Source organism: Ambystoma mexicanum, chromosome 11 (assembly GCF_040938575.1).
Source record: "Ambystoma mexicanum isolate Mex_15411 chromosome 11, UKY_AmexF1_1, whole genome shotgun sequence".
NCBI lineage: Eukaryota > Metazoa > Chordata > Amphibia > Caudata > Ambystomatidae > Ambystoma > Ambystoma mexicanum.
The window spans coordinates 1,102,593,109-1,102,620,777 of record NC_090934.1 but is presented as its reverse complement, the minus strand read 5'-3'; the positions used below and the strand labels follow the sequence as shown (position 1 = coordinate 1,102,620,777).

Sequence of the window (27,669 nt, the reverse complement as noted above, 5' to 3'; positions counted from 1 at the left end):
TGATCAAATGTGTGACGGGCCGCCTGTACCCTATTCGAGAAGTTAGGGTAGATGTGAATTCTAGTTGATTCGTAAGACAGTGTGCCCCTTTCTCGAGGCAAGCAGAGTATCAAATCCCGGTCACGGCAGTTGAGTAAACGTGCAATGATGGTGCGCAGAGGGGTGTCCGATTTAGGCGGGGGGGGGCAGGGATCTATGGGCCCTCTCGACGAGGAACTGCTGTGAGAATTGAGCGTCAGGGAACATGGTACAGATTGCCTCCTCCAGGAACACCTCCATCGTTACATTCATGGTCCTATCTGCCATGCCCACCACCCGGATGTTTCGGTGTGACCTGGATTCCAGGTCATCGCGTTTAGCCCGCTCTACTTTCAGGTTCTTTTTAATGTCCTCGAAATCTTTGCTGTGTGTGATGGTTGTGTACTCTAACACACTCACTCTGGTCTCTGCCTCTGTGACTCTGGTATTCACTTTCTGCAGGTCGGCTCTGATGGAGATGATGTTACTGCCAATGTCATCTACCTTGCTATTAACTGCCGAAAAGCTGGCCTGTAGTTCTGCCATGCAAATGTCCTTGGACATTTCTGTCTGGGCTTTGCTGGTCGTTGGGGGTTGACAGTTTGGTCCCCTCACACTCTTCTCCTGTATTTGGGCCTGTGTAGGCGTCCATGGGCCCCCTCGTGTTTCCTTTTGCCGCGCGTGTCATGACATCCCCGATGGTCCAGCCGGTCCGTGTGGTTGTACAAGGTGTGTGCCTGCTTGCTGTTGCTCCTCATGCAGAGCACCAGGGTGCATTGGGTGAGGGTATTCTATAGATCTTGTCTGATCCCCTGCAGGGAGCCTTGGTATTGTAGGGGCAGTTCTCCCCTCTTGACTTAGTGGTGGCTGGATATGGTACCCCCTCCTGTACAGTTGCTGGCTTTAGTCTGCGCCTTCTGTGTGCGAGCCTTCATTTTGTTGTCGGTGCTGGCAACTACTGCGTGCCCTGAACCCATGCTGGCGGTATGACTCGCCTGCCCTTCACGCAGTCTGATTGACTAGCTCTTTATAGGGACGTCCTGTTCCCAATGCAGTTATGGTGCGGTTGCCTCTTCGCCACTGTTTCTCCACCCCTGGTGCCTGCCGCGCGTGGGGTTTGTTCAATTAATTTGGTGGCAGGGCTTTGCGCATGCTACACCCCCAGCAGTCACCCCACAGCGCTGTTGCAGGCCATGTGCTCTTTATGGTGGGATCCAACTTATTTGTGCGGGGGTTGTTGGAGGGGTTTCCAGGCTGTGGCACCCCCAGGGCAATGTGGGACTGTGCTTGGCGTGGGCGCGTCTGAGCTCCGTTGCCCGAGGGTTCTCCTGCAATTACCTTCTCAGGCAGATATTGTCATATTGTCAACTTGTCATATTGTCAACGCAGGGCCGCTCGCGCCTCCTACAGGGTGCTGCTGCTGTTATTTTGTGACCTGCAGCCCTTGGTCTTCTGATCCGTCACTGCGGGTGTGTTCCCCCCGCTCCTAGTATCCCACTGAGTGCCTCTTGCTACATACAGGGTTCCCGCCACCACGTACCTTCCGCGGTCGAGACTGCAGGCATTCTTACCTCTGCTCCTCGTCGCTTAGAACAGAGAGCAGCCGCTCGCCTCCTGGGCCTGTGCCCTGTTCACGATCGGACAGCGCCTTCACTCCAGCAAGGATGTGATCGCTGATCTCTGCCGGGTATTCCGTCTGCCGTTAGCCTGCGTGTTGGGCACCTCTGGTTTGGTGCGCGAGCCGTACGGAGCTTGCAGCTCGTATCAGCTGCCCATCGGATGTTGCGACTGCTATTCCTCGCTTTTTTGTTTCAGATTTTCACTGCTGGTGACCAATCTACTTAGCCATCAGACTCTGTGTTTCAGGTGTTTTGAGGTTTCTCCGTTCCGCAGGATATTATCAATAGGATTTCAAGAATTGCGGAGCTCGGCACCCAGGCGGCCATCTTTGTCGGCACACCACAGTGCTTCTTCCTGTTATAACATTTAAGGGACAAACAGACCAATATGATGTCATTTATAATTGCTGCATAGTAGGCAACTCAATATGAAACACTGTTCTACTTCTCTTTAGCCAATTTATTTGTAGAATTTCTTATAAGTTATTAATGCTAATATATTGTCGATTTATGGAGAATACATTTATTTTGGAATTCAATAATTTTCCACTTGGTGCATATCTGATTTCCTTTGAACTAATTCATGAGATTTGAAATGGGCGCTTAATATGGGTCCACTGATACATTCCTGTTGTCCACTCTTTATTTGTGACACATAATTGACACTCATAGGCTGGATTTAGCAGCATTCCCATTGGCACACCGTAGCCAATATACTTACTCCAAGGTTAGGCCCAGAATAAACTGTTCATCCCACTTCCTATTCTTGTCTTGACAGTATTCACACCCTCTGTCAAAAATATGGAGGTAATTGGGGCCACTATTGCCTAAAATCTTCCTCCGGTGAAACAGACAGACATCAAGGTGAAACACAGCAGGATCGCCATTCAGAATGGGTGTTTGAATGTGCAGGCACAGAGCACTAAAGAGGAGCAGCTATTGATTTGTACTGTACGCTCCTGTACTCTGAGTCAGCATACATGACCAAAACTTTGTATACTTTTCAAACACCCTATAAGTATCGAACAGTGTATTTATCTGTACGCATTCCTTGAATATTTCCGTAGATGGCTCATCCTTCTACTCGGAAAAGTGTCAAGTTCAGGGTTTGAAATTCCTATTTGATTAGAAAGAGCTAAAATCAGCTCCTGCATGTAAGGCATCACACAGTAGGCAGGAGCTACTGCTGGCGAAACAGACTCAAGTACCCATCCCACTGATAAACTTCCATATGAGATGCACACTTTAACTTTTTGCCCATTATGTATGATTTATTATGTTTAAATGTGTACTAATTCTTCTTCCTTAACTTTCTCAAATACTCATTTAATGTCACATATGGCTGTTAGTAAGGCACCAGTTGGCGTGGGTAAACAAAAGTAGTTCCTGGTAGCTGTGGGTTTCAAACTAACCCGGTTCCCCTAGTCTAGAAGCAGGAGCATCATAGCTCCCAGGTATTTAGAACCCTGAAGTCTATATAGCACAATTGAAAGCTCTTTAACTCTAGGTTTGAGCAGACACGCAGTTTGTTTACAGGTAATTACTAGAAACGTAAATCTATTCAGCATTCACATGATGCAGTCTTACCTCTTCATAGGCAATGGTTAAAGGGTACTGTTTCTGTCAAGGAGGAAGTACATGAGCTTAAATCCTGCAGCACTGTGACCTATTGTAGTGGAGTGTGGTATATAAAAGCTCAATGGGCGGATTATCTGAGAGGAAATGGTTTTTTAAAAGTCCAATGGTTTCTAGTCCACCACAAATTGATTGCATGTGGAACGAGGTATGGTCGATATCGGCACAATTTTACAGCTTTTAAACAGTGATAATTATGGGTGGCTCTGTTACCACAGTTTATAGTTGTCCATATGGTTTTATCAGAAATAGGCAACACAATTCCCAGGAGACCGAATGTTACATTTATTGATGTAGGCCCAAGTGTGGCTACAGATGTTTTTTCACCAAGAATCAATTCGCCTAAGAAAACCACGCCCCTGAATCTAATAAAAAAAAAAAAAAACTTAAAAAATGATTTGAAAAAATACTTGCATGCTGCCCAGGGTAACTTCTCCCCCAATCAATGGTCCAACATAGAAGTTACCTCAATGATCTTAACAATAAAGACATGAGCACTCAGTTACTATGGTGTGCTTTAATGGATTATCGCATGCCAGGAAACACATTTGAAACCAGCAGTGAGTCCATTTTAAGTTCTGCTCATATGTGATGGGTTTTTTATATAGTGCTGGAGCCCGCAGGCATCAGAGCGCTACAACAACATAGGAACAAAACTACAAACAAAAAAAATGGCCATAATAAAGGGCATTCTAAAAAAGATATAACTTGAATCTAATTAACTATAAGATTCAGGTTCGAGGAACCCTTGGGCAAGTATCAGCAAATACTGATGAAATATGTCAGGTTACTAGTCCCACACCCTACCAGCACACAGTTCCTACTGTCTTGAGTACACCAGTCATTTATCTCAATTCTATGTATAATCTTCAGATTGGAGCCTCTAACCACTCCTGGCCCAATTCTTTGCTGTAGCCATGCCAGTACTTTGTTCTCGATTCTTTCCCACAACGCTTCTCGATGTTTGTAATAATAAAGTTCCTCTGGTCCATAACAAAATCTCTAGTAGTCTAATATGTAAGCGCGGGCATAAGGTATTTTCTAACTCTCAGACTTCTGGACATAGCCTGAAGTGTTCAAATTTCTACTGGTCTGTGAGCCCCTATGAGGTTGGGCTTATATTTAATTCCAACAGCTGAATATAAAGTATAAGGTTCCAGCATTCGTTTGCTTGCTTCAAGGAGTAAAACAGATGACATGGCCATAGGAGGGGAAACGGTTTCAAAACCTGAACCATCAGGTGCTTTCTGTATAGGTTGTGGATGCAGATTAGCTATCCTTGGTTGACTGCCTGTCGGACAACAGCTATCCACTTTATTCAAATGTTGAGAAGTTCCACTGACAAAGGTAAAGAATCTGTTTGGCAAGATTAATCCTTTTTGAACGGACAATGTTTTTCTGAGCATTTATCCAGTGCGTCCATCCATGTACAGAAATCAGAGAAGCTGTTAGACATATTCAACTCCTTGGACCTATTGCCCTTTACTTGTGACCACTGTTTGCAGGTAAAGTGTGCATGAGGGCTATCCAATTTGTGCGTTTGGCTGACCAGCTCTTGGCATCGATTGTGAATATCTACAGTGTCATCAATATCAAGGGGCATGTCAGTTCTCTCAGTATAGAGTCTCTGCCACCTACATAAACTCAAAGCTAAAACCTAGGAGATACGATTCCTATTGGAAGTTGGAGACTAAAAGATTAGCCACAGAAAGAATGGCTGAGACCTCAGGACCAGAGGCACATTTATTACTTTTTCACGAGGTTGACTTCTTATTGCGCATAAGCTTTCTTTTTGTTTCGGGCATAATACCCTTGGAACAGCGTATGCGGTTTGCAGTGCAGGTCTGGCACTGCAAACATGCATAATGCTTTGTTATTCTCGAGAGGTAGTACCTGAAAACACAGTTTCTTGACTGCTATCAGGAGTTTCATTAAGCCAGAGACACGCAGCCCCCTCGAGCATCAAGCACGCCAAACTCTGCGCGAAGCACCCAATGTTGGCGGGCCGCTGCAGCCGATGGTGCTGGCTCTCCATCCGTCAGCCTTCGGCAACGCCACACTAAAGGAAAGGACACAACGTCAAGCCGCACTGCAGTATAAACAGCCGTTTCCGACGCAAACCGCACATGGATTCAGTGTAGAGGCCATTATAAAACAAGCCTTCTCTGCCCACCCCCCAAGACTATGGAACCTCTTGCCTGTCAGCATCAGACTCGCTCCTACAATTCAGAAAAGAAATCAAGACCCACCTCTCAAACGAGTCTCTCCTCAACACCTATGCCATCACTTCGCACTAACCCCCACACCCACCTGGAAGTCAATGCATTTAATCATATTTTATTCCATTGTCTATCAAATAAAGAGAAATGTTCTTAACACCGCGGTTGAGGAGATTTGGTTTTAAAACATGTAGGTTGCTTTTTATGAATATTCTTTAGCAAAGTATACATTTCTTTATAAAACATGGCATATTTCTTAGAGGTTTTTAGTAAAACAGAATGTAACTAGACATTTTTGACAGAACAAAACTGGAAAAGTCTGAAATGGATTGAATTGGAAGAGTGTTTTGTTTGGCTAAATTAAATCCATGATTAACAATCTGCTCTACATGTAATATAATGCACTCTTCGGTGATCGCTGCAGTGTCTCTCTACTCTAAGCCTCAGTTGTCCTCGACCACCTCGTCCTCTGCACTGCTAGGCAAAGAGAAGATCTTGGAGGCGTATGGGAAGAAGCTGTACTCCCAACAACTTGCTGCACCTGCGTCAATCCAATGCGGATGCCATGCTGGCAGCCGTTACCCAGAGGCTTTGGCAGGAAATAGCTGACTTCCTTCGAGAACCTCCGTTGCAGAGCTAAGCATGCTTCAAGGCAGGGCTAGGTGAAGCCAAGCTGGTAGCGCAGGACATCATGGAGGCCACCGTGGCCCACATCAATACCTCTGCCCGGGCCATCTGCATCGCCACAGACATGAGAAGACTGCATGGCTTCGGGCTACTAAGTTTAACCCTGATGTCCAAGAACGCATATTGGACCTTCCATTCGAGGGTTGTGACCTTTCACCCTACCACCCATGAAGAATTAGATAAAAAAGAACAGTTTGCAAACTGCGAAGTCTTCATCCTAATGAAGGCCACGCCCAAGGCGTACACACAGTTGCAACAACGATCCGACAAGGGGCAGGCGTTCGGTGGGTTCCGGGGCTTCCACGTACGGTAGTCTAGTTACCCTGACCGCTCTCCGAGTCGGCACCGGCGCAAAGAACAAAAGGGGGCAGTCTCAAGGGGAAAGAAAGCATGATGCGTCCCTTTGGGTACATGTGTCTCGCCTACCGGTCCCTCCCTCTTCCTTCCACTACCATAGATTGGGATGGCAAATGTGTTGGCGGAAATTTGGTCGCTCGTTCACAGCCAGGCAATGGAAGAAGTCCCAGCCTTCGAGAGAGGATTGGACTTCTATTCCAGGATTTTCGCCATTCAAATAAAGAACCAGGCTGACCTGAGAGTTGTGTTGGACCTATCCACCCTCCACACCTATCCACCCTCAACCTCTCCCCCCCTCTTCAAAAATTCAAGATGGTTACGCCAGCACTCATTGCGGAGACACTAGACAAGGGAGACTAGATGTGCTCCCTGGATCCGAAGGACGCTTATCTACACATCCCGATTTGGCAACCACAACACTCCTTCCTATGCTTCAGGATAATGGGCTGCCATTTCCAATACAAGGTGCTACCATTTGGCCTCACCTCGGCCCCCAGGATATTTATCAGGCTCATGGATGCAGTAGCAGCCCTACTGAGGACAGGGCCACCATGTCTACCTGTGCCTGGACGACTGGCTCGTCAGGGCGAGATCTCCGGGGGTGGGCACCACACTTCCTCCGCATTATGAACACACTCCACGACATGGGGTTTACGATCAACCTCAGGAAGTCGCAGCTGCAACCTACGCAGAACCTGACCTTCCTGGGCCTCATCTGGGACACAAGCTCAGAGTCTTTCCCGTGGAGAACGATATCTACCTTACAGCCGTCCACCTTCCGGGCTAGTGCAACCTGGAGACGGCAGGCTCATCAAACTGGGATCAGACAATTACGCGATTGAACGACCAGGCTCTGTTGGAGATCTTCAGCAACCAGAGGTGCCAGCAGTCCGGGCAGGGCTCTGCCCGGGCCGACACATTCCAGATACAGTGGGACAGCTGACAGCATATGCCTTCCTTCCCACACTCCTGGTCCGCAGGGTGATCTGCAAGATAAAGGAATCTTGTCACCTCCGCGTCATTCTGATAGCTCCATGATGGCTGGTGAGAGCGTGGTTCTTCTAACTCCTCAGCCTCCCGGACAGACCACCCATTCACCTTTCGTGGGGGCTTGCTCCTTTTCTGGCATAGCAAGGGGGCAGGGTTGTCCACCCCGCTCTACAGAAGTTAGCCCTTGCAGCATGGTTCCTGGACAGGTCACGCTCAAGCACCTGAGCCTATCGCAGGCTGATCTAGAGTTCATTCAGGGGGCCAGGAGCAAAGCTACCAGGAGCCAGTACTGAAGTAAATGGACTAGGTTCTGTCGTTAGGCGGACTCTAAAGAGATCGACCTCATTAAGTGCACTGTGGATGATGTGCTCTCCTTCTCTGCGCTCTTGCACACTCTGGCGTGTAGGTGAACACACGCTGCAACTATTTGGCAGCCATAGGGGACTGCAGAAATTCACAAGTCCTTCTCCTCCAACCCGATAGTCAGAAGACATTTGGCAGGCCTCTCCAGGCACTGCCCACCCATCAAACCACACCCGCGTGTGACCTCAGTGTAGTGCTGGGCGCCTTGGCGCACAAGCCCGTTGAGGCAATGGCATCCGCGGACATCATGCTGGCAACCATTAAGACAACTTTATTAGTGGGCCTCACCTCTGCTCGCAGAGCCAGTGATATCCAGGCTCTGGTTGCCTCAGAACCCTATACCACTTTTCATAGGGATAAGGTGGTCTGCGTTCCTACCTAAGGTACCCTCCGCTTTCCATTTAAATGAGGAAATAGTCTTAGCTACATTTTTTGCTGACCCTAGGACAAGGCTCAGAAGGTCTTGCACTGTCTGGATGTCAGACGCACTCTGAAATGCTATCTGGACAGGACCAAGGGCTTCTGAAAGTCTGACGCACTGTTTGTTACCTTCAGGGGCGGTGGGGGGGAGGAGGGGGGTTATGGCCCGGGTATCGGGCATCCAAGGCCTCTATTGCACGGTGGATGGTCTCTGCCATCAAGGAGGCCTACGAGGGCAGCACAGGCCATTGTCCGCCAAAATGCACACACACGTAACGTCAGAGCCAAGGCCACAGCCATTGCATTCCAAAGGCAGGTACCATGGCGGGTGAGCAGGGCGGCCATCTGGGCCACCCCGTCGGCTTTCTGTAAGCATTACTGTTTGGGTGCTGGCTCTAAGTCAGACGCGGCTGTCGGACAGGAGGTTCTAAGGAAACTATTTTGCTAAGGAGGGTCTCCTTGCCACCCTGGGGCTACGTTTCGTTGTAATCGCCCATGCAGTATGAAGGAAAGGGGACTGGACCTAGGGGTAATTAATAGTCACTCACCGTAGAGACTAATTTACTCTTAGTCCATAGTCCCCTTTCCTTCATACGTCCCACCGTCCTCCCCGTAATAATACTGTTGTCATTAGGCAATGGGAAATATTGTTGAAACGTCAATGGGGAATGAGGAGTGGCACCGGTGGGCAAAGTGAGGTGAGCGCATGCTTCCTGGGCTGTGCCCCCACACCCCTCTAAAGGGAAGAAGGTTTTTTATCTGGTGAAAAAGGTTCCTTCTCCCGTCCCTAGCGAGGGACACCCATGCAGTATTGTGGAAAGGGGACTGTGGACTAAGAGTATGTTAGTCACTACGGTGAGTAACTATTAATCTCTAACCCCTTGACTTCTCTCGTAGCTTTCTGACAGAAATTGCATCCCTTTCTGCTTTTGGGACTTGGCAATCAGATTCTCTTCACTTGTTTTATATCCTTCAGGACTTTCCGGTCCGTATTTAGACTATTTCCTGGCTCCTTAGCCGGCAATGGATTTTGGGTTTGGATTCCTCCCTTACAGCAATCAACTGCCCCCTTCACTTTTTCCTGAGTGGACGGCATACATGCTTTTTCCCAGAGCTTCCACCAGGGAGTTTTGGTGATGCCTATGTCGGCGGCGTTCATCTCCACGTGCTTCTGGTTGTGGTGTCCTTCTCTGGTCCTTGCTGATGCTTGTTGTTCAATGGTTCTTGGTATGGGACTGAAGAGCTTTCACCCCCGGCATCACTGGATTTGGCAGCATTTTGTGAGCTTCAGGGCCACTTCGTCCTCGGCATGGTCCCGGCTCCAGGCAGTCTCCTTTATAGCAGTCTCTGTAACAAGAGGTAACATGCTTCTGATATGATATGGCATTTATAACGCGAATATACACAAGTGTTTCAAGGCGCGATGAGGCAAGGGAGTGGGAACAGAGGGAAGACGGAGACAACGATCTTTCGAGGCCAGGTGACATTGAGATTGTGCAGGGGAGGGGGGAAGGGAAAAGGGCAGGAAGAAAGGGGGAGCGAGCAGTACAGTAAATAGGATAACGGTAAAATAAATGAATAAAGACAATAAATAAAAAGTGCGGCCAGCTGGTGGCAAATGCAAGGGTAAGTGCAGACATCAAGTGCTGGTAGGGGGCTATAGGGATACAGAAACAGTCCTCGAGTGCAAGGGTTGCCAGGGGGGCAATGCAGGTGTGCAACTGGCAGGGAGGGGACCTCGGCCTGAGATCAGAGGGTAGCCAGATAACCAGTGCAGTTTCAGTTTCAGCCAGGAGATCAACAGGGGAGAGGAGGAGAGAAAGCGGAAACCAAGAGGAAGGTCTTGAGGTGCTTCGGGAACCGAAGATGGTTCTCAAGTTTCAGAGAGGCAGGGAGGCTGTTCCAGAGGGAGGCCCCAGCAGAAGAAAGAGATCTACCAACAACGCGTTTCTTGGAGAAGCGACTGACAATGAGGAAGTTGGATGCGGATGAGCGAAGAGCACGAGAAGGAAGATATTTACGAACAGAGTTGAAGGTATTGAGGCCCCAGAAGGCCTTATGGACAATGCAGAAGGTTTTGAACTTAATCGTCGCCACCACTGGCAGCCAATTCAGAGATTTCAGTCCTGGAGAGATACGATCCCTGGGCTTGAGGCCAAGGGCAAGTCTGATTATAAGATGTTGAGTCTGAGAAGAGCTCAGCAGTATTATTATTAATAAAGGGTATTATCACATCTACAACTTTGGTCCACATATAGGCAGAGAGTACAGATTTGACAGGGTTTTTCACTACACCCGGGGATTCCTCATCCCCCTCAGGGGGATTTATTCCAGTAAGGCCCTGCTTGTCCAAATCCCTAGGAAGGATTCTGCTGAGCATGCTCACCTTCTGTAAGGGAGGAAGGGTCTCCCAGGCCCCCTTCATTCCTATTAAAAGCACATGATATGCTCATTCAGAGGTTGACCACGTGCCTCTGGCTAAGGTGTGGGGTATCCATTGAATGACACAACTGCATGTCCTACAAGCAACTAGACTCCATTTTGTTTAGGTACTGACTCCATTTTCTATTAGGCCGCATGAAAACACTGAATGCAGGCCTGCACCTCTCCCCTTCATTGTCTGCGCACAGCCAGCAAGCCAACTCCCAACCTCCTCCCCTCTGCTGTCTCCGCAGCTGCCCTGTTCTCACAGAAGCTTGGGCGTGAAAAGCTACAAGTTAAACACTCGGTCTCTCGCTTTCCTTTTACATCACTGCCCTGTGTGTGACCGGGCCGGAGCCTAGGACTGGAAAAAAACATCTGTCTCCACAAATCTGCCTCAGCACTATCAGACCCTATTTAAAGAAATATAGACCACAAGCCCCCTAACCCCACACCTCTTTTTATGTAACAGTTGCATGCCCTTCGACAGTGTGCCACTCCAGTTCACCCCCCAATCACTAATCCCATGGGTGGCCATATATTCTTCTCGTACTAACAAACAGTAAAACATCCTCTCAGTAGATCTAAGGAGATATTTGATGAATGTACTATTGAAATACTGTTAGATAAGACACCTGGACCCATGTACCCTTACTTTTATTGTCCAGGTCAAATGTTTAATGATCTAGATATTGCATGTTGAGACTTATGAATAATGCAAAGATATGGGTGGCCAAAAGGGCAAATGTTAGTTGAAATCACAGCAATGCGGACATCGCCTGACTCTGCACCCCTCCCCGATGAGCCCAGCTGACCCGCGTGCTCCACAAAGTTACCATCTGAAGCCAACCAATCAAGGCGCACCATCCATATGTGCAACATACTGACCAGTCCCTTTTGTCCAATGAACATAACCAACTGTATCCCCTATAGCACATGTCATAGATGACATGTTTTTGTAATATAATGTGTATGTCTTGTGTATTTTGGCAGAGCACTCTCGGAGTAGCAGAGTCATCTGCTGCCCCATTTTACTTTATATAAAACCTATCTTTTACCTCACCCGCACTTGGTCCTGGTCTCATTCCCTACTGGGGTGTGTCCATTAGTGTCTTTTATTTGGTTATTTCATTGTAATTGTGGTGAATGCCAGCTTTCATTTGGTAACCCCGACGCGATAGCGTTCATCCATTCCTTTTCGCACGAGACATCCCCCGGCCACAGCGTCGAGATCCAGGGCACCCCCCGTCAAGGCTGCCCACCTACGGCAACTGGTACCCTTAGAAGTGCACACAATTGGGATGAGAAAGGTCCACGGGTCTCCCGTACCGCTCACAGGAGCCGGGTGTGGCAATTGAGTGTGGGGCGGCACCTTGACACACCGTGTCCGGAGGCTCTCGAATCAAGATGGACACATGAGTATCAAGTGCGGGAGACCCTAAAAGAAGGTGGGACGAAAAAAACAAGCAGCGAGTCAGAGGTATATTGTGAATATATGGTGGGGGCAGAAACAGGGGACTTTTTCTTAAAGTGGGGAACTTTTCTTCACTATCCTTATTCTTTAGCATATGGCCATTAGGAGTTTATAAAGAGGTTAAAAAGGTGAATAGAGGTACGGGAACCTAGCTCCGTGAGGGGGTAGAAGGCGGCGCTGCGTAGTACTATCTCGACTAGTACAGGGATTAAAAAAGATGCCAAAGTGAACAAAGTAGGAGTCTTGTGTAAAGAGAAGACTTGGGGTAGTTTTTCTTTAGAAACGCTTTTTTTTTTTCTTGTCTCTTGAAAGGGTGGTCCAGAAGGGGCCAAGACAGGGGCATAGTTCTGGGTGTCACGAAGGTAGTGGGAAAATAGGGGGCAGTAGGAAGGCATGTATTAATGTTCTTGTATAACACTTCTATTAAATGTTGCATGATCTATGTTGTGCCCGTCCAAGTGAATGTTAGTCATGTGGCCAATGTCCTGTTTAATTTTGGTTCAATAGTGACAGAGTGGTAACATTTGAGAAAAAGCATTTATATGATCAGCATTGCAATAATTTTGGTGTGAAGAGGCTATTGATCTGGAGAGATTGTTTGAACTTGTTATTTAGACTGCACATATTTGCACACACAACCCACAGGTTTCAAATGTAGGCACGGTGGGAGCAGAAACACCACTTATGCATATATGTCAAATGTTGCCAGGGTACAGCAAAAAGATTAAGAAATATCACGAACAATGGCGTACAGAGATGAAAGGAGAAGGTATGCCCCAGGTGTGGTCTCAAGGTGGGTCATTTGAAAAGTCACTATTAGACACGGTAGCAACATATTTGTTCATTAAGTATAAGGGCAAATAGCTCCGAAATAGAAGAGTAGTGTTGGACTTGTGGAGGTTGTTTGAAGAAATACCCCTAAGCAAGAGTAAGGGCCAAGGTACATCTTCCCAGGCAACAAATACGAGTGAGGGGGAAGGGGAGAGTAAGGAAAAGCCAATAGAAGTTGCAAGGTTATACCCAATGTTAACGAAACCTGCAGTGGGATATAGTGACCCCATGTATATATCAAAGCCAAGCACACCCCCCGGTGTCACAAGAAACAGCCCCAGACCCACCCCAATACAATCCAAAAGGTTAGTTCAGGCAGATGTGCACCTCTCCATTAAATATAGGACAGCTAACACTGGACCTAGAGACACGATTACAGATGACACGAGAAGAATGAACACGAATCAGATGGATTTGTGTGCAGAGCAGCTCGCCCGTGCAGAGAGGCGAGCAGACATCGTCACCCCAGAGGCCCGGTACCCCAGTGAACTTAGTGGATGATGACTGGAAAAAGGGAGAGATTTTATTTCAAATTAATGACGCCCCCACCAGAATAATGCAACTAGAACAAGGAGAGGAGTAGGTGAGTACGGGGCAACAGAGTGTCATCTGAGAGGGAGGAAGAATACTGGAGCGATCTAGCTGAAGAGGAGGAAGGAAATGGAATAGGTGAGGCGACAGGTGGGGCGACATGCGGAGCGTCACTGCTCATAGGCTCATCACCCGCCGAGAGAGGTGGTGTGGAAGGGTGGCAAGGGAGACTAAGGAATAGAACGGGAAAGGTAGCAGCAGTAGGGAAAATGGGAGTGATGGCGAGAAGGAAAAGCAAGTTACAGATGCCATTGATCCACAAGGGGCGGGAAGGCTGCATTATGTCCTGTGGGCACAGCTGGACAAAGCAAATCTATTGAAAACATTGCCTTCACTTTCAGGGGGGGGGTGAGCAAGTAGATATACGCATTCGAGTAAAACACAGCCGGGGTCACCCTAGCAATTGGAGATGTTAAGAGTCTGTTGGTTTCTGCAGTAGGTGATCAGGCTAACAGGGTGTGGGCGAAGGCGGGGGTTCCCTGGAGTCACGCTAGATTGCGACTGCCATGATGGGGCATCATTTAACACTGTGAGGGCCCGGGTGTGGGACGCATTGAGAGGAACATTCCCAGACACTCCCGACTTACAGTCGGTAATGCAGTGCACCATGGGGGAGGACGAGGATGCTTCTGCTTACATTCTTCAGTTGCAGGACAAGTGGAGAGCAGAGACAGGCACAGCTTGGGGTCAATCCACCTCCCTATTTTACTTCATAATGAAAAGGGGCCTCCCAAAGGAAGTGCAAAAGGCACTAGATAAAATTCCTGGGATAGACGCCAAAGGCTGGCCAGAAATAAAGAGCATCATAGTACACCACTGTAGGAGGATCAAAGAAAGGGAAAAGGAGATGGTGCAGAAAAGGTTGGCAGACAAAGCCAAATTAGTACAATCTAAAATGGTGAAGGTTGCAGCAATAGCTGCCGCCCTCCCCATTGAACGGCAGGGAGATGGGGAGGAGGGGCCAATAGCAATGCAGGCCAGAATGGCAGCAAATTGGGCACCAAACAGACAGGAGCAATGGGCTTGAGAGGAGCAGTATCCAGGTGCTCCTGCAGAGCTAAGGTGATTGACACTGATCTTTCAGCAACATGGAAAACCTCGTTCTTCATTTAGTAAAAAGTGCAAAGCTGACATATGCACAAATTATAAATAAAAACATAAACGGCTTAATACAAAAACACAAGGACTAGTAAAAGACCACCCGGTCTTGAGATGCATAAAATAAACTATTGCAGTATTTTGTTTCATGCAAGTCATATTTTAGCAATAGCAATAACACCTTGTACGATGCAGTTAGAAGATAGCAAAACAAATCCCACACATTAAAAGTTCCTCTTGTGTGTACATAAAGATTGAGAATTGCTGTGTTACAAGGTGCAAAACAATGCGTGTGCAAAAATGCACGAGTGTGCTTATTGTGTACTCAAGTCAACATTAAAGTACAGTTTAAAGGAGCAACTGAGCGAGTCACTAGGAAACCATGATAATTGATCATATTAAACCATCCCAATTGGGCTCAATTTCTTATCAATTACCCTAAGAAGGTTGGTACGGGAAATTAAGGAGACATTTTCGCCCCATATACAGCTCATCCATAAGACATTTCTAAAAAAAAAAAAACAGTATCACCAACATTGATTTTACCAAAAAGCTTAATTCTGTCTGCTTCAAAGTAAGTACATGCAATGACAAGATGTTGAAGTGTTTCCACTGAATTAGCATCCAAGCAAAAGCAACATGTCTCGCCTCCCTTGGACAGTCAAACAAGGAATGAAGAATTGATTAACCCTCTCTAGGCACACCTGGAAGTTAGAGTTGGGAGTGGTGTTTACATATTTAACGTACAGACAACATGGAGATCACTCACTCTGTAAATACCAAGAATGCAGTACAACTGAATTAGAAAAAAATAGAACTACTTTAATAGTACATGGTACAAAACTAAAAAATATAAAAAGACTGAACACATGAATGCATAGTTAGTACAGTCGGACAGTTTTACAACGGTAGCGGGCGCCCCTCTCCCGAAAGAACAGACTTGATAACCTGTTCAGTGGTTATTAACCACTTGAGAGTTCGCAGCCACTGCTTTTACTCACTGTGCCTTTCACAGATGGGAAATATCCATTTGCATATCAGTCTTTGTCCTGCCCAGGGGCAGTCCAGCACCGAAATGCAATGGCAACTCCAACCTGAACGAGAGTACCACCAGCAACCCCATACACGTGTTTCACCCTTGTTGGGGATCATCAGTGAGGTGAAGCTGATGCCTCTCTAAGCACAGTGAGAGGGAGACCACGTCTGGTTGCCCCCAGGAGACCTAGGGTTACCAATCCCAGGTTCCTTGAAAAATAGTTTTACAACGGTAGCGGGCGCCCCTCTCTCGAAAGAACAGACTTGATAACCTGTTCAGTGGTTATTAACCACTTGAGAGTTCACAGCCACTGCTTTTACTCACTGTGCCTTTCACAGATGGGAAATATCCATTTGCATATCAGTCTTTGTCCTGCCCAGGGGCAGTCCAGCACCGAAATGCAATGGCAACTCCAACCTGAACGAGAGTACCACCAGCAACCCCATACACGTGTTTCACCCTTGTTGGGGATCATCAGTGAGGTGAAGCTGATGCCTCTCTAAGCACAGTGAGAGGGAGACCACGTCTGGTTGCCCCCAGGAGACCTAGGGTTACCAATCCCAGGTTCCTTGAAAAATAGTTTTACAACGGTAGCGGGCGCCCCTCTCTCGAAAGAACAGACTTGATAACCTGTTCAGTGGTTATTAACCACTTGAGAGTTCGCAGCCACTGCTTTTACTCACTGTGCCTTTCACAGATGGGAAATATCCATTTGCATAGTACAGTCGGACATCGAACTGAGTCAAATTCGGCCACTGCTCAGTTTGCTCCCTTACGAACAATTTATAATCTGTTGACCTGTATGGCAAAACATGGGAATTACGCCATTTCTCCAACTGCTCTTCAGACTGGGTCATGTATGGCATTGTTGTCCCTGTAACCTATTATACATAAGTAAAACTAGCCGACCTGTAAGACTAGGCATCTGCGAACATAGGTCTTGTCTAAAAAACAAAACGGATAAAAACCTCTTGTGGCACATTATGAGACATCCAACATAAACACTATGAGATGCAGTGGTTCGTGATTCAAAAAATGTCCCTCTCTATAAGAGGAGGAAACAGGGAATTGGCGCTCAGTCGGTGCGTACAACGGTGGAGCTACACCCTCAACACGGTAAATCAAGGCCTCAACTCTTCAGTTGAATGGAATAGCCTTCTGGGGTAATTGCTCTTCTCCCCCTGACCTCACCTGCTGACTTCTGACCCCACAGTATCACTCAGGTCCACAGGGTCTCATCACCATCAGCGCTAGGCCATTACAGTATCTCACACTCCGCACCTTTGCTCTGACACATGCTTCCAAATATTTTATCTGCTGACTCCTGACCTTACAGCACCACTTAGGTGTACATGGTCCTATCATCATTGGCGCTTGGTAGCTATAGTCAATATAGTTTTTCATATGCGGCGCCATTTTTGTGACACATGCTTCTAATTATTTCTCTATGGTCCCCGACATCATAGACCGGCTTTTTAACAACGATGCCTCATAACTTAGTCAGCGGTTACGGCATATGTTACGGTCATATGTAAGATTTGAGCTTTATCACATGGTAAAAACGCTGCAGATATGCGCACCTTGTGGCTCTTTTTCTTATAAAGCAAGCGTATTCCCGATGACGATATTTGCCTAATGCATCAATTGTTGGCCCAATCCAAGCAGTAAGCTTTTTCCTTTTTACGTTACCTGGACGTGATATCAATTCTTGATCGTCCGCACCAATCTTTGCGAGGATATTTGTCATTCTTACCCGAAGTTTAAGCCTAGTCGGCGGAGAAGCTTCGCTTAGCATTTAACCAAGATTTTTGTACAGTGAGTTGCTAGGAGGATTGATCAGTTTTGCATAGTTGTTTAGGAGTCTCCATTGGAATTTGGAAGCTAGGGAGTTTATCCCTAGTTCATGCCTAACGGTTGGGTAAAGATTTAGCAAGACCTAAAGTCTCCTTCCATATCTGACCCTGTAACTGATTGAGAAAATCGTCCCTATTAACCAGACACATGTCTAGTCCATAAAGTAGTGTAGATTCAATATTTAGGTTATAGAATTCAATTGCTGGAGAGAGGGAGAATTTGCAGAGTTTTTTGTATATCACTTTAATTTGTGAAAGAAGCGGTCTAAGCTTAAGAGTGAGGGATTTTCTTCACATGGCTGCTGAGGAAATATTGCACAGATTATATCCAAGATAACGCATGTGAAGTACACGTAATAATGCAATCCCCTCTATCATCCACCTTATGGTTTAAATTTTATTTTGGCCTGCAAATACAACTATCTTAGTTTTTTCAGCATTAGGATGCAAGTTGTTGTTAAATGCATATGCCATGAAAATCTGCAATTTTCGCTGTAGGCTAAGGGTCGTCTTGTCGAACATGATTAAATCGTAGGCAAACGCCATCCAGTTAATGCGTAGCTTGCCTACATTTGTGGGAAAAGTAGTATGGTAATTCCATAGATTGTCTAAATCACTCAGGTTTAGGCACAATCGACGGCAGATTATATGTCGAGCAATGCCATATACATCGGACCACTTTGAGATGTGTTTGTGGTTTCAAGTAAATGAGACAAAATAGTTGCGTTGAGTGCGGTGCCCATGTCTTTGCGATAGCCTATGTGAAACCGAGAGAGGGCGCGATTGGCCTTAAGTAATGTCTCCAATTCATTTAATATTAGAATGGAAAAAACTTTAGATGCAGCGTCCATTAAGGCAATCGGCATATAATTAGCCGGATTGGTGATTACCTTTGTTAAAAATTGGAACAATCAAAGATTGTAACCATGAAGCTGGAATACATTTCCTCTTGAAAATGTTATCATATTTGATTTTCAAGGTAGAGGCCCATAACGGAAGATCCGATTTCTGGACGCAGGATGGAATGCTGTGCGGACCAGCCGCTTTTGAATAGGTCAACTTATTAATATCCCACTCCATATCTTTGATATTCCAACAACAGCATCCCAAAATTGAGGAGTCGTAGATTGGACCAGTAAAATGAGCATGCACAGGAGGAAGAAGATATTTCTCTCTGTAGTGTGCAACCCATACCTGCGCAGAGATTGAAGATTCCAGATAAATGACAGGAGTACAAGCGGATGCCCTGATAAGATCCCAGAATGATTTTCTATCCATTGTTGCATATATATTTTACCATTTTCTGTGCATCTCTATTTTTAAGGATTTTATCTTTGTGACTTTGCTTTTTGTACTGTATTTGCTGTGTAACTGGGAATCTACATACTAGTAATTAGATTTTGTATAGCTGAAGGTTTCATTTGTAAACCATTTTCTAAATTAAAAAACAAATAAAAAAAATATCCGAATTCTGAGAGCGATTAAGTGAATAATCCCGAGAGTCTTTATTTGGTGAAATGCAATCCGAGTTTTTATTCATGTGTTCAATTATATCTGTTAGAAATGAAGGACTATTTGGAGTGACAGGATCGTAGTCAATAGGTGGCACGTTAGTTTGGGATGCCTTAGTTCTAGAGCTCGAATTACACCCCGTTGAGTCTGTTAATGCTTTTACATTTATTTCAAGCTCTGAGATTTTGGCCAAATTAGATTGAACAATTTTCGATAAATCTTTGATAGTGGATTGCCATTGTCATTAAGAGCACCACTAACGTGCTCTCTCAACAAAGCTATTGCTATTGGAGTGAAATGAGAAGCCATGGTTTGGGATGATTGGGAGCGAGCGAAACAATTATCGGTTTGGGATGTTTTAGAAGTGAAGCCCACCTGTTGGAAGTCAGTTCCCTTTTTAGGTTCAGATTTTGAACTGCTCTCTTGTGAGTAAATACAACCCTCCAGTTTATACATTTTAGCAAGTATTTCGGAGAAACGTGCCTTGATTTCACTGGTCTCATGGTGGGTTACCTCGTGCCCTTTGTCCAAAAAGTTTAATATGTTTGTCAAGACAGGAAGTATCTATGCTAGCTACTTGTGAGTGAAGGCCAGAAGCTCTGCTATGATTGGTTTGGGGGACAGTCTTTTTGAAGTAATTGTGGCCCTTCATCAATTGCATGTTTGGTTATATACAGCTCTTGATGATTGTCATTGGCATATCGAGTGGAAGAGCCAGCAAAAGGAGAAGTCGAGATGTTAACTGCCAGGGTAGAAGACCAGGGATCCACTAAGGCCGAGGCCATAGAATTTGCGTTAGTATGAAGACCTATCTCGTCTACGGTGCGAGGTAAAAACGCCCTGGAGTGGGGGGCACCTATAGATAATCTAATCGTTTTCCTAGCTCTGATATAACTGCTGATGCCAACACAGAGAGATCTGATACTAGATCACTGCTACCAATGTCCGAAATTAGATCTTCAGCCACAGCAGTTAAAGCACCATATTCACAACTTAATGACTTCAGCCCTTTTATTTCCAAATCACAGCCCAAGACAGAAACCTGCCAGGGGGGAAAAAAGGAGAGCCACTGAGAGGAGACTATGGCGATACAAGAGAGAACGGCAGAGAGAGAGAAAACAATCACATTCCCAGGCGGGGGCTAAGAAAGTCGCACAGAGCTGCTAAGCACGCACCTCAAACAGAAGGCCTCTTGGACCACCAGACTCCAACAGGAGAGCAGAACCCACCCTCCCTAAATAGACCCAACAAGAGCCCTGACGAAAGGGGATCTCGAATCACAGACAAAAACACTAGTGCTCTTGGGCCGCCATCGGCCATACATAGCCTGTGTGAAAAAGGTGGAAGGGGCCCAGCTCCCTTCTTATCATTTTTCCTCACGCATACATAATCTGCGTGGGGAAGTCTGGGGCAGATTGGGCAGGGAAAGTTGTCCAATCCTCAAAATTGGAAGGAATCAGGCATTGTGGGTTTTTCACTTGAGATCTGAGGTGGAGGACGACCAAGAGACCAGCCAGAGGAAGAAAGGAGCAGTGGCTTATAGAGGAGATTCGTGGAGCAGGTGAGCTATTGGCTTAGGAGTGAAAGTGGCTCTGAATTGGGTGTTTGGCATGACTGATTATTGAAGTTGGAGTAAGGAGTGGAGGAGTGGATGTCAAGTGAATGGTATCAGATGAAAGGAGAGTGTTTTTAGTAGTTTGATGGGGGATTAGTAGAGTGGGGGGAGTATTGTGGAGGAGGGGTGTAGTGGAGTGATGTAGTAGAGTGAAGTGGAGAAGGAGGAGAAGTAACATCAAAGAGTCCAGGCTAGGAGTGGTAAAATATTGGGGGCACAGAAAATTGGGGGAGGGGTGTTAGGCAGAATCCTGTGCAGTGCCCTTTGGGACCACTACACACAATTAAGACTACAAGTAGTAATACAAGTTCACCTTTGGTACAAGCCTTTACTACTATGTTAAAGTGGTAGCAGTAGCGGAGCAGCCAGGCTTATCTCAAGAGTATATGAGCAGTAGCAGAGATTACACAAAGTACTACAATTCCTGTGACACAAGCAAACACTGACTCAAGATTTCAGGTAAAAAATATAAGTACATTTATTTTTAAACCATCTGTTATAAAACACTTCACTTCTATAAATTTGAAACCACATGTAAAATGCACTACATACAACCAATTCCACTTGTGCCAGAAAATTCAAGGTAAGTACATGAGGATTTGACAGACCAGTGTTGCGATACTAACGCGTAACCGCGGACAGAAATGTTTACGACGTTAAAACACACTTCGTACTTAAGAATTTCAAAACAAGGGAAAAGTGAATAAAAATCAAAGGCAATACTTTTTCTAGACAAGGAGACTCGAGGATGTGTTCAAAGATACAGATTAAAGTCAATAGGCCTGCGCCAGTGGGCTGAGGATCACACCTTGAACAGTTCGAGATGTGAAGAGTTCGTAAAATTGTCAAATGGAAGGAAAAGTTATTAGAAAGAAGTAATCTTTGTGGAGGAAAAGGGTTCACCCCGATTCTGGCTGGTCAGACCGAGAGAACGACCAAGTGTGCACAGTACCTTATTCAGTTGGAGAAAAGCTGGTGCCACGGCAGTTGTTCCTGGTAGTTCCTGCAGACTCATGGTTCCTGCGACTTCAGTCGTGGGGACAAGGACGACGTCTGCAGCGATCTGCACTACCCAGGGATGAGGCCAGCAGCAGTGAAAAGAACAACAATGAGTAAAAGGTGTGCTCTTTTAAATCAGGAGAGGGCTCTTCTGATGGCTATCCGAACCACTACAGCACAGCAGTGATTTCGACCCAGGAGAGGATTCTCTGACTGAAGAAAAGACGAGCTGGTTGATCCCACCAGGCCCAAGGGAAGAAGACTCTGACTGGATCTTCTCTAGTTGAACGGTAGATAGCTCAGGACTGCAGCAGGGCTTCACCGGGACTCGGGGTTGCAGCAGCTGTCCTCTTCTCCGCTTCTCTTCGGTTCCTTGCAGTTCCAGTGTCGACTCTGACTTCTAGCCCAAGAGTCCTGCCTTTTATGCCAAAATCCCCCATTTACACAGCCTGGCTGTAAATCACTCAGCAGGGGGGCTGTCCAGCCCGGACAACCCCTCAGCCAATTAACACAAAGTGCGACTTGGGTCTCCAAGGAGACCCTGTGCAGGGGGTGACTGCACCTCTCCCTCACATTCAGCCCACCTAGACACCCAGATGCCAAAGGAGCGCTTCTGGTCAGAAGCCTGCCAAAGGTCAGCGAACAAAGGAGGAAAACCTTGTTTGCTGCGCAAAGAGAGACCCAAGGAGGATATTAACAAAAAGAAATGGCGATTAAACCCAACCAGAGCCGAAATAAAAAGTATTTGGGCTAGCGGGTTTAAAGTTTGAGGCTACTAACATTGTCTAAAACAATACCACATTATGTAATATAATCGCGGTAGGAAAATTAGGGTAGATACCACTGCCACCAGCCAAGTCTTAATGTTAAGGGAGCGAAACAATGCTCCACGAGGTAAGTTAAAAAGGGCTAAGAATTAACCCTTTACAATACTCCATGTAAGATGGGGTGTACTGGATCTGTGGTTAAATTACTATGTAAAGTTAATGGCAACTTTACCCTTTTCTGGGGGACAGTAGTCTGCCCCAGAAATGGAGTCGGTGGGGAAGTCTAAAAGACAACCCTGTGTCACTGCACTGAAGGTGCTGTGTAACACACAAAAGAGTGGGGCTACTGAAGTGGTGTACTCCAGAGTTCACAATCACAAAAACAGATGAAATACACATGGCAAAACACAGGTAAGAGTGGGGGAAAAGCTCACACTCTTACCCAGTGGAAAAAATAAACTCCAGAAATCCAGCAAAGCTGCTGGGGGTCTCACTAGGTAAGGGAAATTAGCCATAGAATGAGAATTATCCCTAACAAGGGGTAAGAGTGAGGAGTAAAGTACTAAGAATAGGAGGGAAGAGGCGAGGATGATCATGCTTGAACCAGCCTGAATCTAACAGCACAAGAGTAAGGCACTATCCCCACTCCCATTAGAACACTGAACCATAAATAGAGTAGCGACAGGTAGAAAGACCCTGAGTGAGTTTACCTAGCCGGCATTTAGGGAACCAACGGCTTAAGGCCGGGTTTAGACAGTAGGGGTCAATGTTCGGTAGCACTAACCAGAGTTAAAGGCTCCTGGATTAGAGTAGGAGGGTTATAACAAGACGGGAAAGTGAGAGGCAGCCCTATGATCCACAAATAAAATATTGCTTGCACTGTCTCAGACTCTGATATACCTGTGCCATACTTAACACCAAGGAGAAATAGGCTTTTATAATAACTAAACCCCAAACAAATCCTGTCGACTCACTGGAAAAAACCCAATTCCTATTTTGTATATGACAAATAAAATGGATTGTCAACAAAACTACTTGTAGGTTACACCCAAGAGAGCCCAGTATGAATTAGTCCCCAAACAAACGTCTGCATGGATTTATTCATGTATACTGATTTGCTACTGGAAGGCCTATAGTGCATTATCTGTGATAAGCCAGCTGCTCACTTCACTAAAGAAAAGACGTTCCAGTGACTGACATCTGAAAAGCAACCACAATAAGAGGGCATACCTTTTATAAGCCCTAGTATATTGATTCAAGTGTCAAAGCGGACATCAAGGTGAGTCATCAGCAAAGTGTTTAAAGCTTTGCTATTTAATCTTTTTATATGGACAATCTTTTCCTGTAAGCCTATCGGTGGGTTTTGCTTGTCATCCAAGTCTTAACAGTATTGCAATTGGGGACATAGCCCTGTGCTGGATGTTACTCTTAAAGCTGATTGTCAAGAATGCCGGGGTGAACTTTCCTACAGGGAATGCTGTCGCACCATGAGTCTCTTTTGTGTGGTTACCCTGGTTTTCTCCACCTGTTTTCCGCTCCTCTTACCTTCTCCCATGTACCCCACATACTTCCGTCCATCTCTCCTCACAACCACATCCGTTTGAAGTAAAGCATTTGTTATAAAGCTTCCGGTATGCCATTCTTCGCTCTTACAAATGTTTTATGCCAGTTGTTAGTTTTGCTTAAGAACTTCCTAATTCCTGTATGTGCTTAAAAATGCATGATTTGGACCCATTTTGTCCAAATCTTCTTTTGGGAGAACCCCCAAACTTTTCTAAGAGGGGTTGGGCTTGCTCTGCTCGCACAGTGTAATAATGGGGCCACCTTGAATAACACTTCCAGGGTAACATTTGGTTCCTAAGACACCCCTGCATGCAAGGGGTCCTTGAAATATGATTATACAACCAACTTGTCTTCCCTGCTGAAGAAATTTCTGTTGAAAACCAAATCAAAACTGTAGAGCGTGAGGGCACTTCATTTCATGGTGGTCGCATTCTTCACATTGGAGTTGAGCTGCTTTTGTAGAGGGTCACTTTCAATTGAGGACATCTGTGCTGTAATCTATGTGCGGTTTACTCTCTTGACACAAACATGCTGTTCAATGAATTGCATAGCACCTCCTCACGGGCTGATAAAGATTTGCACAGTTTGTACATCTATGAAGGGTAACCCACGGTGGAGAAGCAAGGTGAAAGCTGAGTAACTGTTATTCCATTGCGATTTGCTACAAGATGTTTCCACTCCAAAGGAGTCTGCAAATTCCACTTGACTCATGCCGCTTTCCGACATATGCCCCAATTAAGTTTCTATTACATCTTCAGGGCAGATATGTGGCCTACCCCTTATCCAGATGTGTCTTCTAAAAGTGACACTGCTTTTTGTCAGATGGTTCTTGGCAGTATGTTTGCCTTGTTCAATAGCTCTCAAAACTGCTGTAATGTGTATGGAAAGGGAGTGTGCCTGATGCCATGTGTTATATAATACTGCGTCCTTGTGCAATTAATCATCAGTCTAATAACAATATGTTCAACACATGTTTTTGAACAACTTCAAAAGGTATCGGAAAATCAAGAGTCTGCAGATGTTGATCCCCAGGAGCATTTGTTTACTCGTACCATTGATGAGGAAGCAGAACTGGAGGAGCAGGCTGAGAGAGACCGAGAGGAAGGTCATCCTGATCAGGAAGATGAAGAGGAGGAAAGAGAGCATGAAGTCATGACAGCTGGTAGTAAGTTTACCTAATTCCCATAAAGTCAATATATAGCCTGTACTAAGCAAAATGCATGTTGGCCTCAATGAGCAGTGTTTTCTGAGCAAATCCGGACATGCTTCATATATCCTGATTTTTATATGGGTTGATAGTTTACAGAGTTTGTAAGAATACTACATTGAAGTATTAATGAAAGAACTGCAATTATCCATCCCAGTATCAGAAGAATAATTGATCAATTGTCATAAGTGAGCTGCATGTTTTGCATTTTAATAGTTTTGGTTGAAAAAAAGGAAAGCATAAACTGTTGTGGGGTTAAACATGGAATAAAGTATAACTCCATAAGTACCCCCAAGTACTCCATCAATGTATAACAATATAATCTGCTCGTCTTGTGCCATGTTGAACCATTGCATATATCCGCACAATGCAATGTACTGAGCTCCACTATGCATGTCACTGTTCAAGAAGCACCTCACTCGCTAAGAATGCTCGCCATCACTGTTTACCCTTATAATGTATATCTATTTTGACATAGCTATGCATGTTTTATGCCCTCGCCTTTTTAGTATGAAGCGGCTTTAGCAGGTGGATGTCATATTACAAGGCCTCTCGCCTGCTCTGAGGCAATGTATAATTGCCTTGAAGAAATGCGTTACACTGTGCTGCTTACTGGTAACACTAATGAGCAATGCCAACTGCAGCTGGCATCAAAACATTGGCCAAGAAGTTTTGTCTCAGTCAGCAATAAAGTGCAAAGGTTTGACCTTGCCAAAAGACTGGCCACCCCCTTCCATTGGCACACATGTAATCCTGGGAGTACAAGATATCTGGACCCAGGCGGGAGGCGGTTCACTTGCAGCCAAGTTGTGTGTTGCCTTTGGTCATTTGTTTGCTTACTGCTTTGACTAATAAAATGCTCATCAATCCATAAGAATCAAGTGGTTTTTATTTTGCACGCACTGTATAGGCATTTGCCATGACAGGAGTAGAAATATAGTTCATGCAAAAAAAGTCAGTGTTTAAATACAGAACAAGTTGACTAACAAAATACACTGTTGGTGGTGTCGGAGACAGAAAAGAGGTTTGCGACGACACATCTAAACTTTTGATGATGCTGTGTGGATAGGTTGCCAGTATATGCTTTCCTCCCACTGATACTTCATATGCAGTGTGGATCCTGGAAATCCTCATGCTTCCAGTATGGTTACATATTTGGAGCTCTATCAAAGCATATTGGGTACCACTGACACTGTATGTGATGTAGATGACATGTATGGAACCACACACGCTCCCACTACTGTCTTCCTTTTTGATAATGCACTAGATACGTGACATTTGTTTTTTTTCAAAATCTGTTAATCATGTCTTGCCCGAATCCTTAGGAGTTTTAGCCTTGGAAAAATTGTTTGCAGCAGGTGTCACATCTGCACTGATGCTATGATTAGTACTTGAATGTGGATCATGACTCGGATGTCTGCGATTCATACTAGTTAAATAACCAGAACATTGTCTGGTAGCATGTCACCACAGTGTTCACTTTGTTCCATAAATGCATGCATAGGGGAGTTATTACTGGTGCCCCAGTTTGTCACATTAACACTGGTGTTGTGTATTGTGCTTGTATTTGGATCATGACTTCCATGTCTGGGGATAATGCCTGAAGATGTGCATACATATTTTCCTGATGTTGGTTCCAATATTATTATTTCTCACCTAAATAAAGGGGTGGGGGAGCCATTCTTTGGCCCCTCTTTTTCAGTGCAAGTTAGTATGACTGTTGAGCTGTAAACCAGGGGGAGGCTCGTGTTGTAGAGCTAGCTATAAAAGGCTAGAGGAATCGCCAGAGATCTAAATGCAGGGACAAATCACCTTTCCTAGGTTCCACTCCTCGAAGTATTTCAGTAGGAGATTAATCTGGTTCTGAGCATAGTTCTAAGACTGAACCAATTCTATTGGATTCTTTCCTCACATGGATTCCTCATGTATGATCTCTTATCCCAGCACAGCTGCTCTTTGGGAACTTTTTCCGCCGCCAGGGGGACGTAGCACAGCTCTGCATCAGCTCCACCCGACGCCCCTACACTTTCCGCACCAAAATGACAGACGGTATCTATTGAGGTGTGTGCTCCGTGACATTTAGTTAAAAAATTTTCTGTGCACTCTGCCCGCTTGAGGAACACCACTCCGCTAGACGTTTTTGTATTTTTTTGCTTTGCAATGCCTATTCCGTCTTAAGTTTTTGGAAACCCGGTATCGATTGTGGGCATCAGATGTCCATTTCCGATCTGCATAGAATGTTTCAGGACTGTGAGATTTGTCAGTCAATGCGCCCCATAGCGCTCTAGCAAAGGATGGCATACTTTTCTACCTGCTGAAGATTGACCAATTTACTTTTTCCTCATCTTTATTCACTTGTGGAGTTCCCCAGGGATCAGCCCTATAACTGCTTCT

General features: G+C 45.6%; 1 protein-coding gene across 10 annotated transcripts in view; it reads left to right on the top strand.

Annotated features, from left to right (window-relative positions):
* HERC1 (HECT and RLD domain containing E3 ubiquitin protein ligase family member 1) overlaps nt 1-27,669 on the top strand; it is a 3,379,312-nt gene that overhangs the window by 819,790 nt on the left and 2,531,853 nt on the right. For 8 of the 10 annotated variants that reach the window (XM_069624399.1, XM_069624402.1, XM_069624397.1 and 5 more), the window contains exon 22: nt 25,062-25,233. In XM_069624399.1, the coding sequence (XP_069480500.1) occupies nt 25,062-25,233 (172 nt within the window). The remainder of the gene's footprint in view (nt 1-25,061; nt 25,234-27,669) is intronic. The other 2 variants (XM_069624403.1, XM_069624396.1) reach the window with 1 other exon arrangement.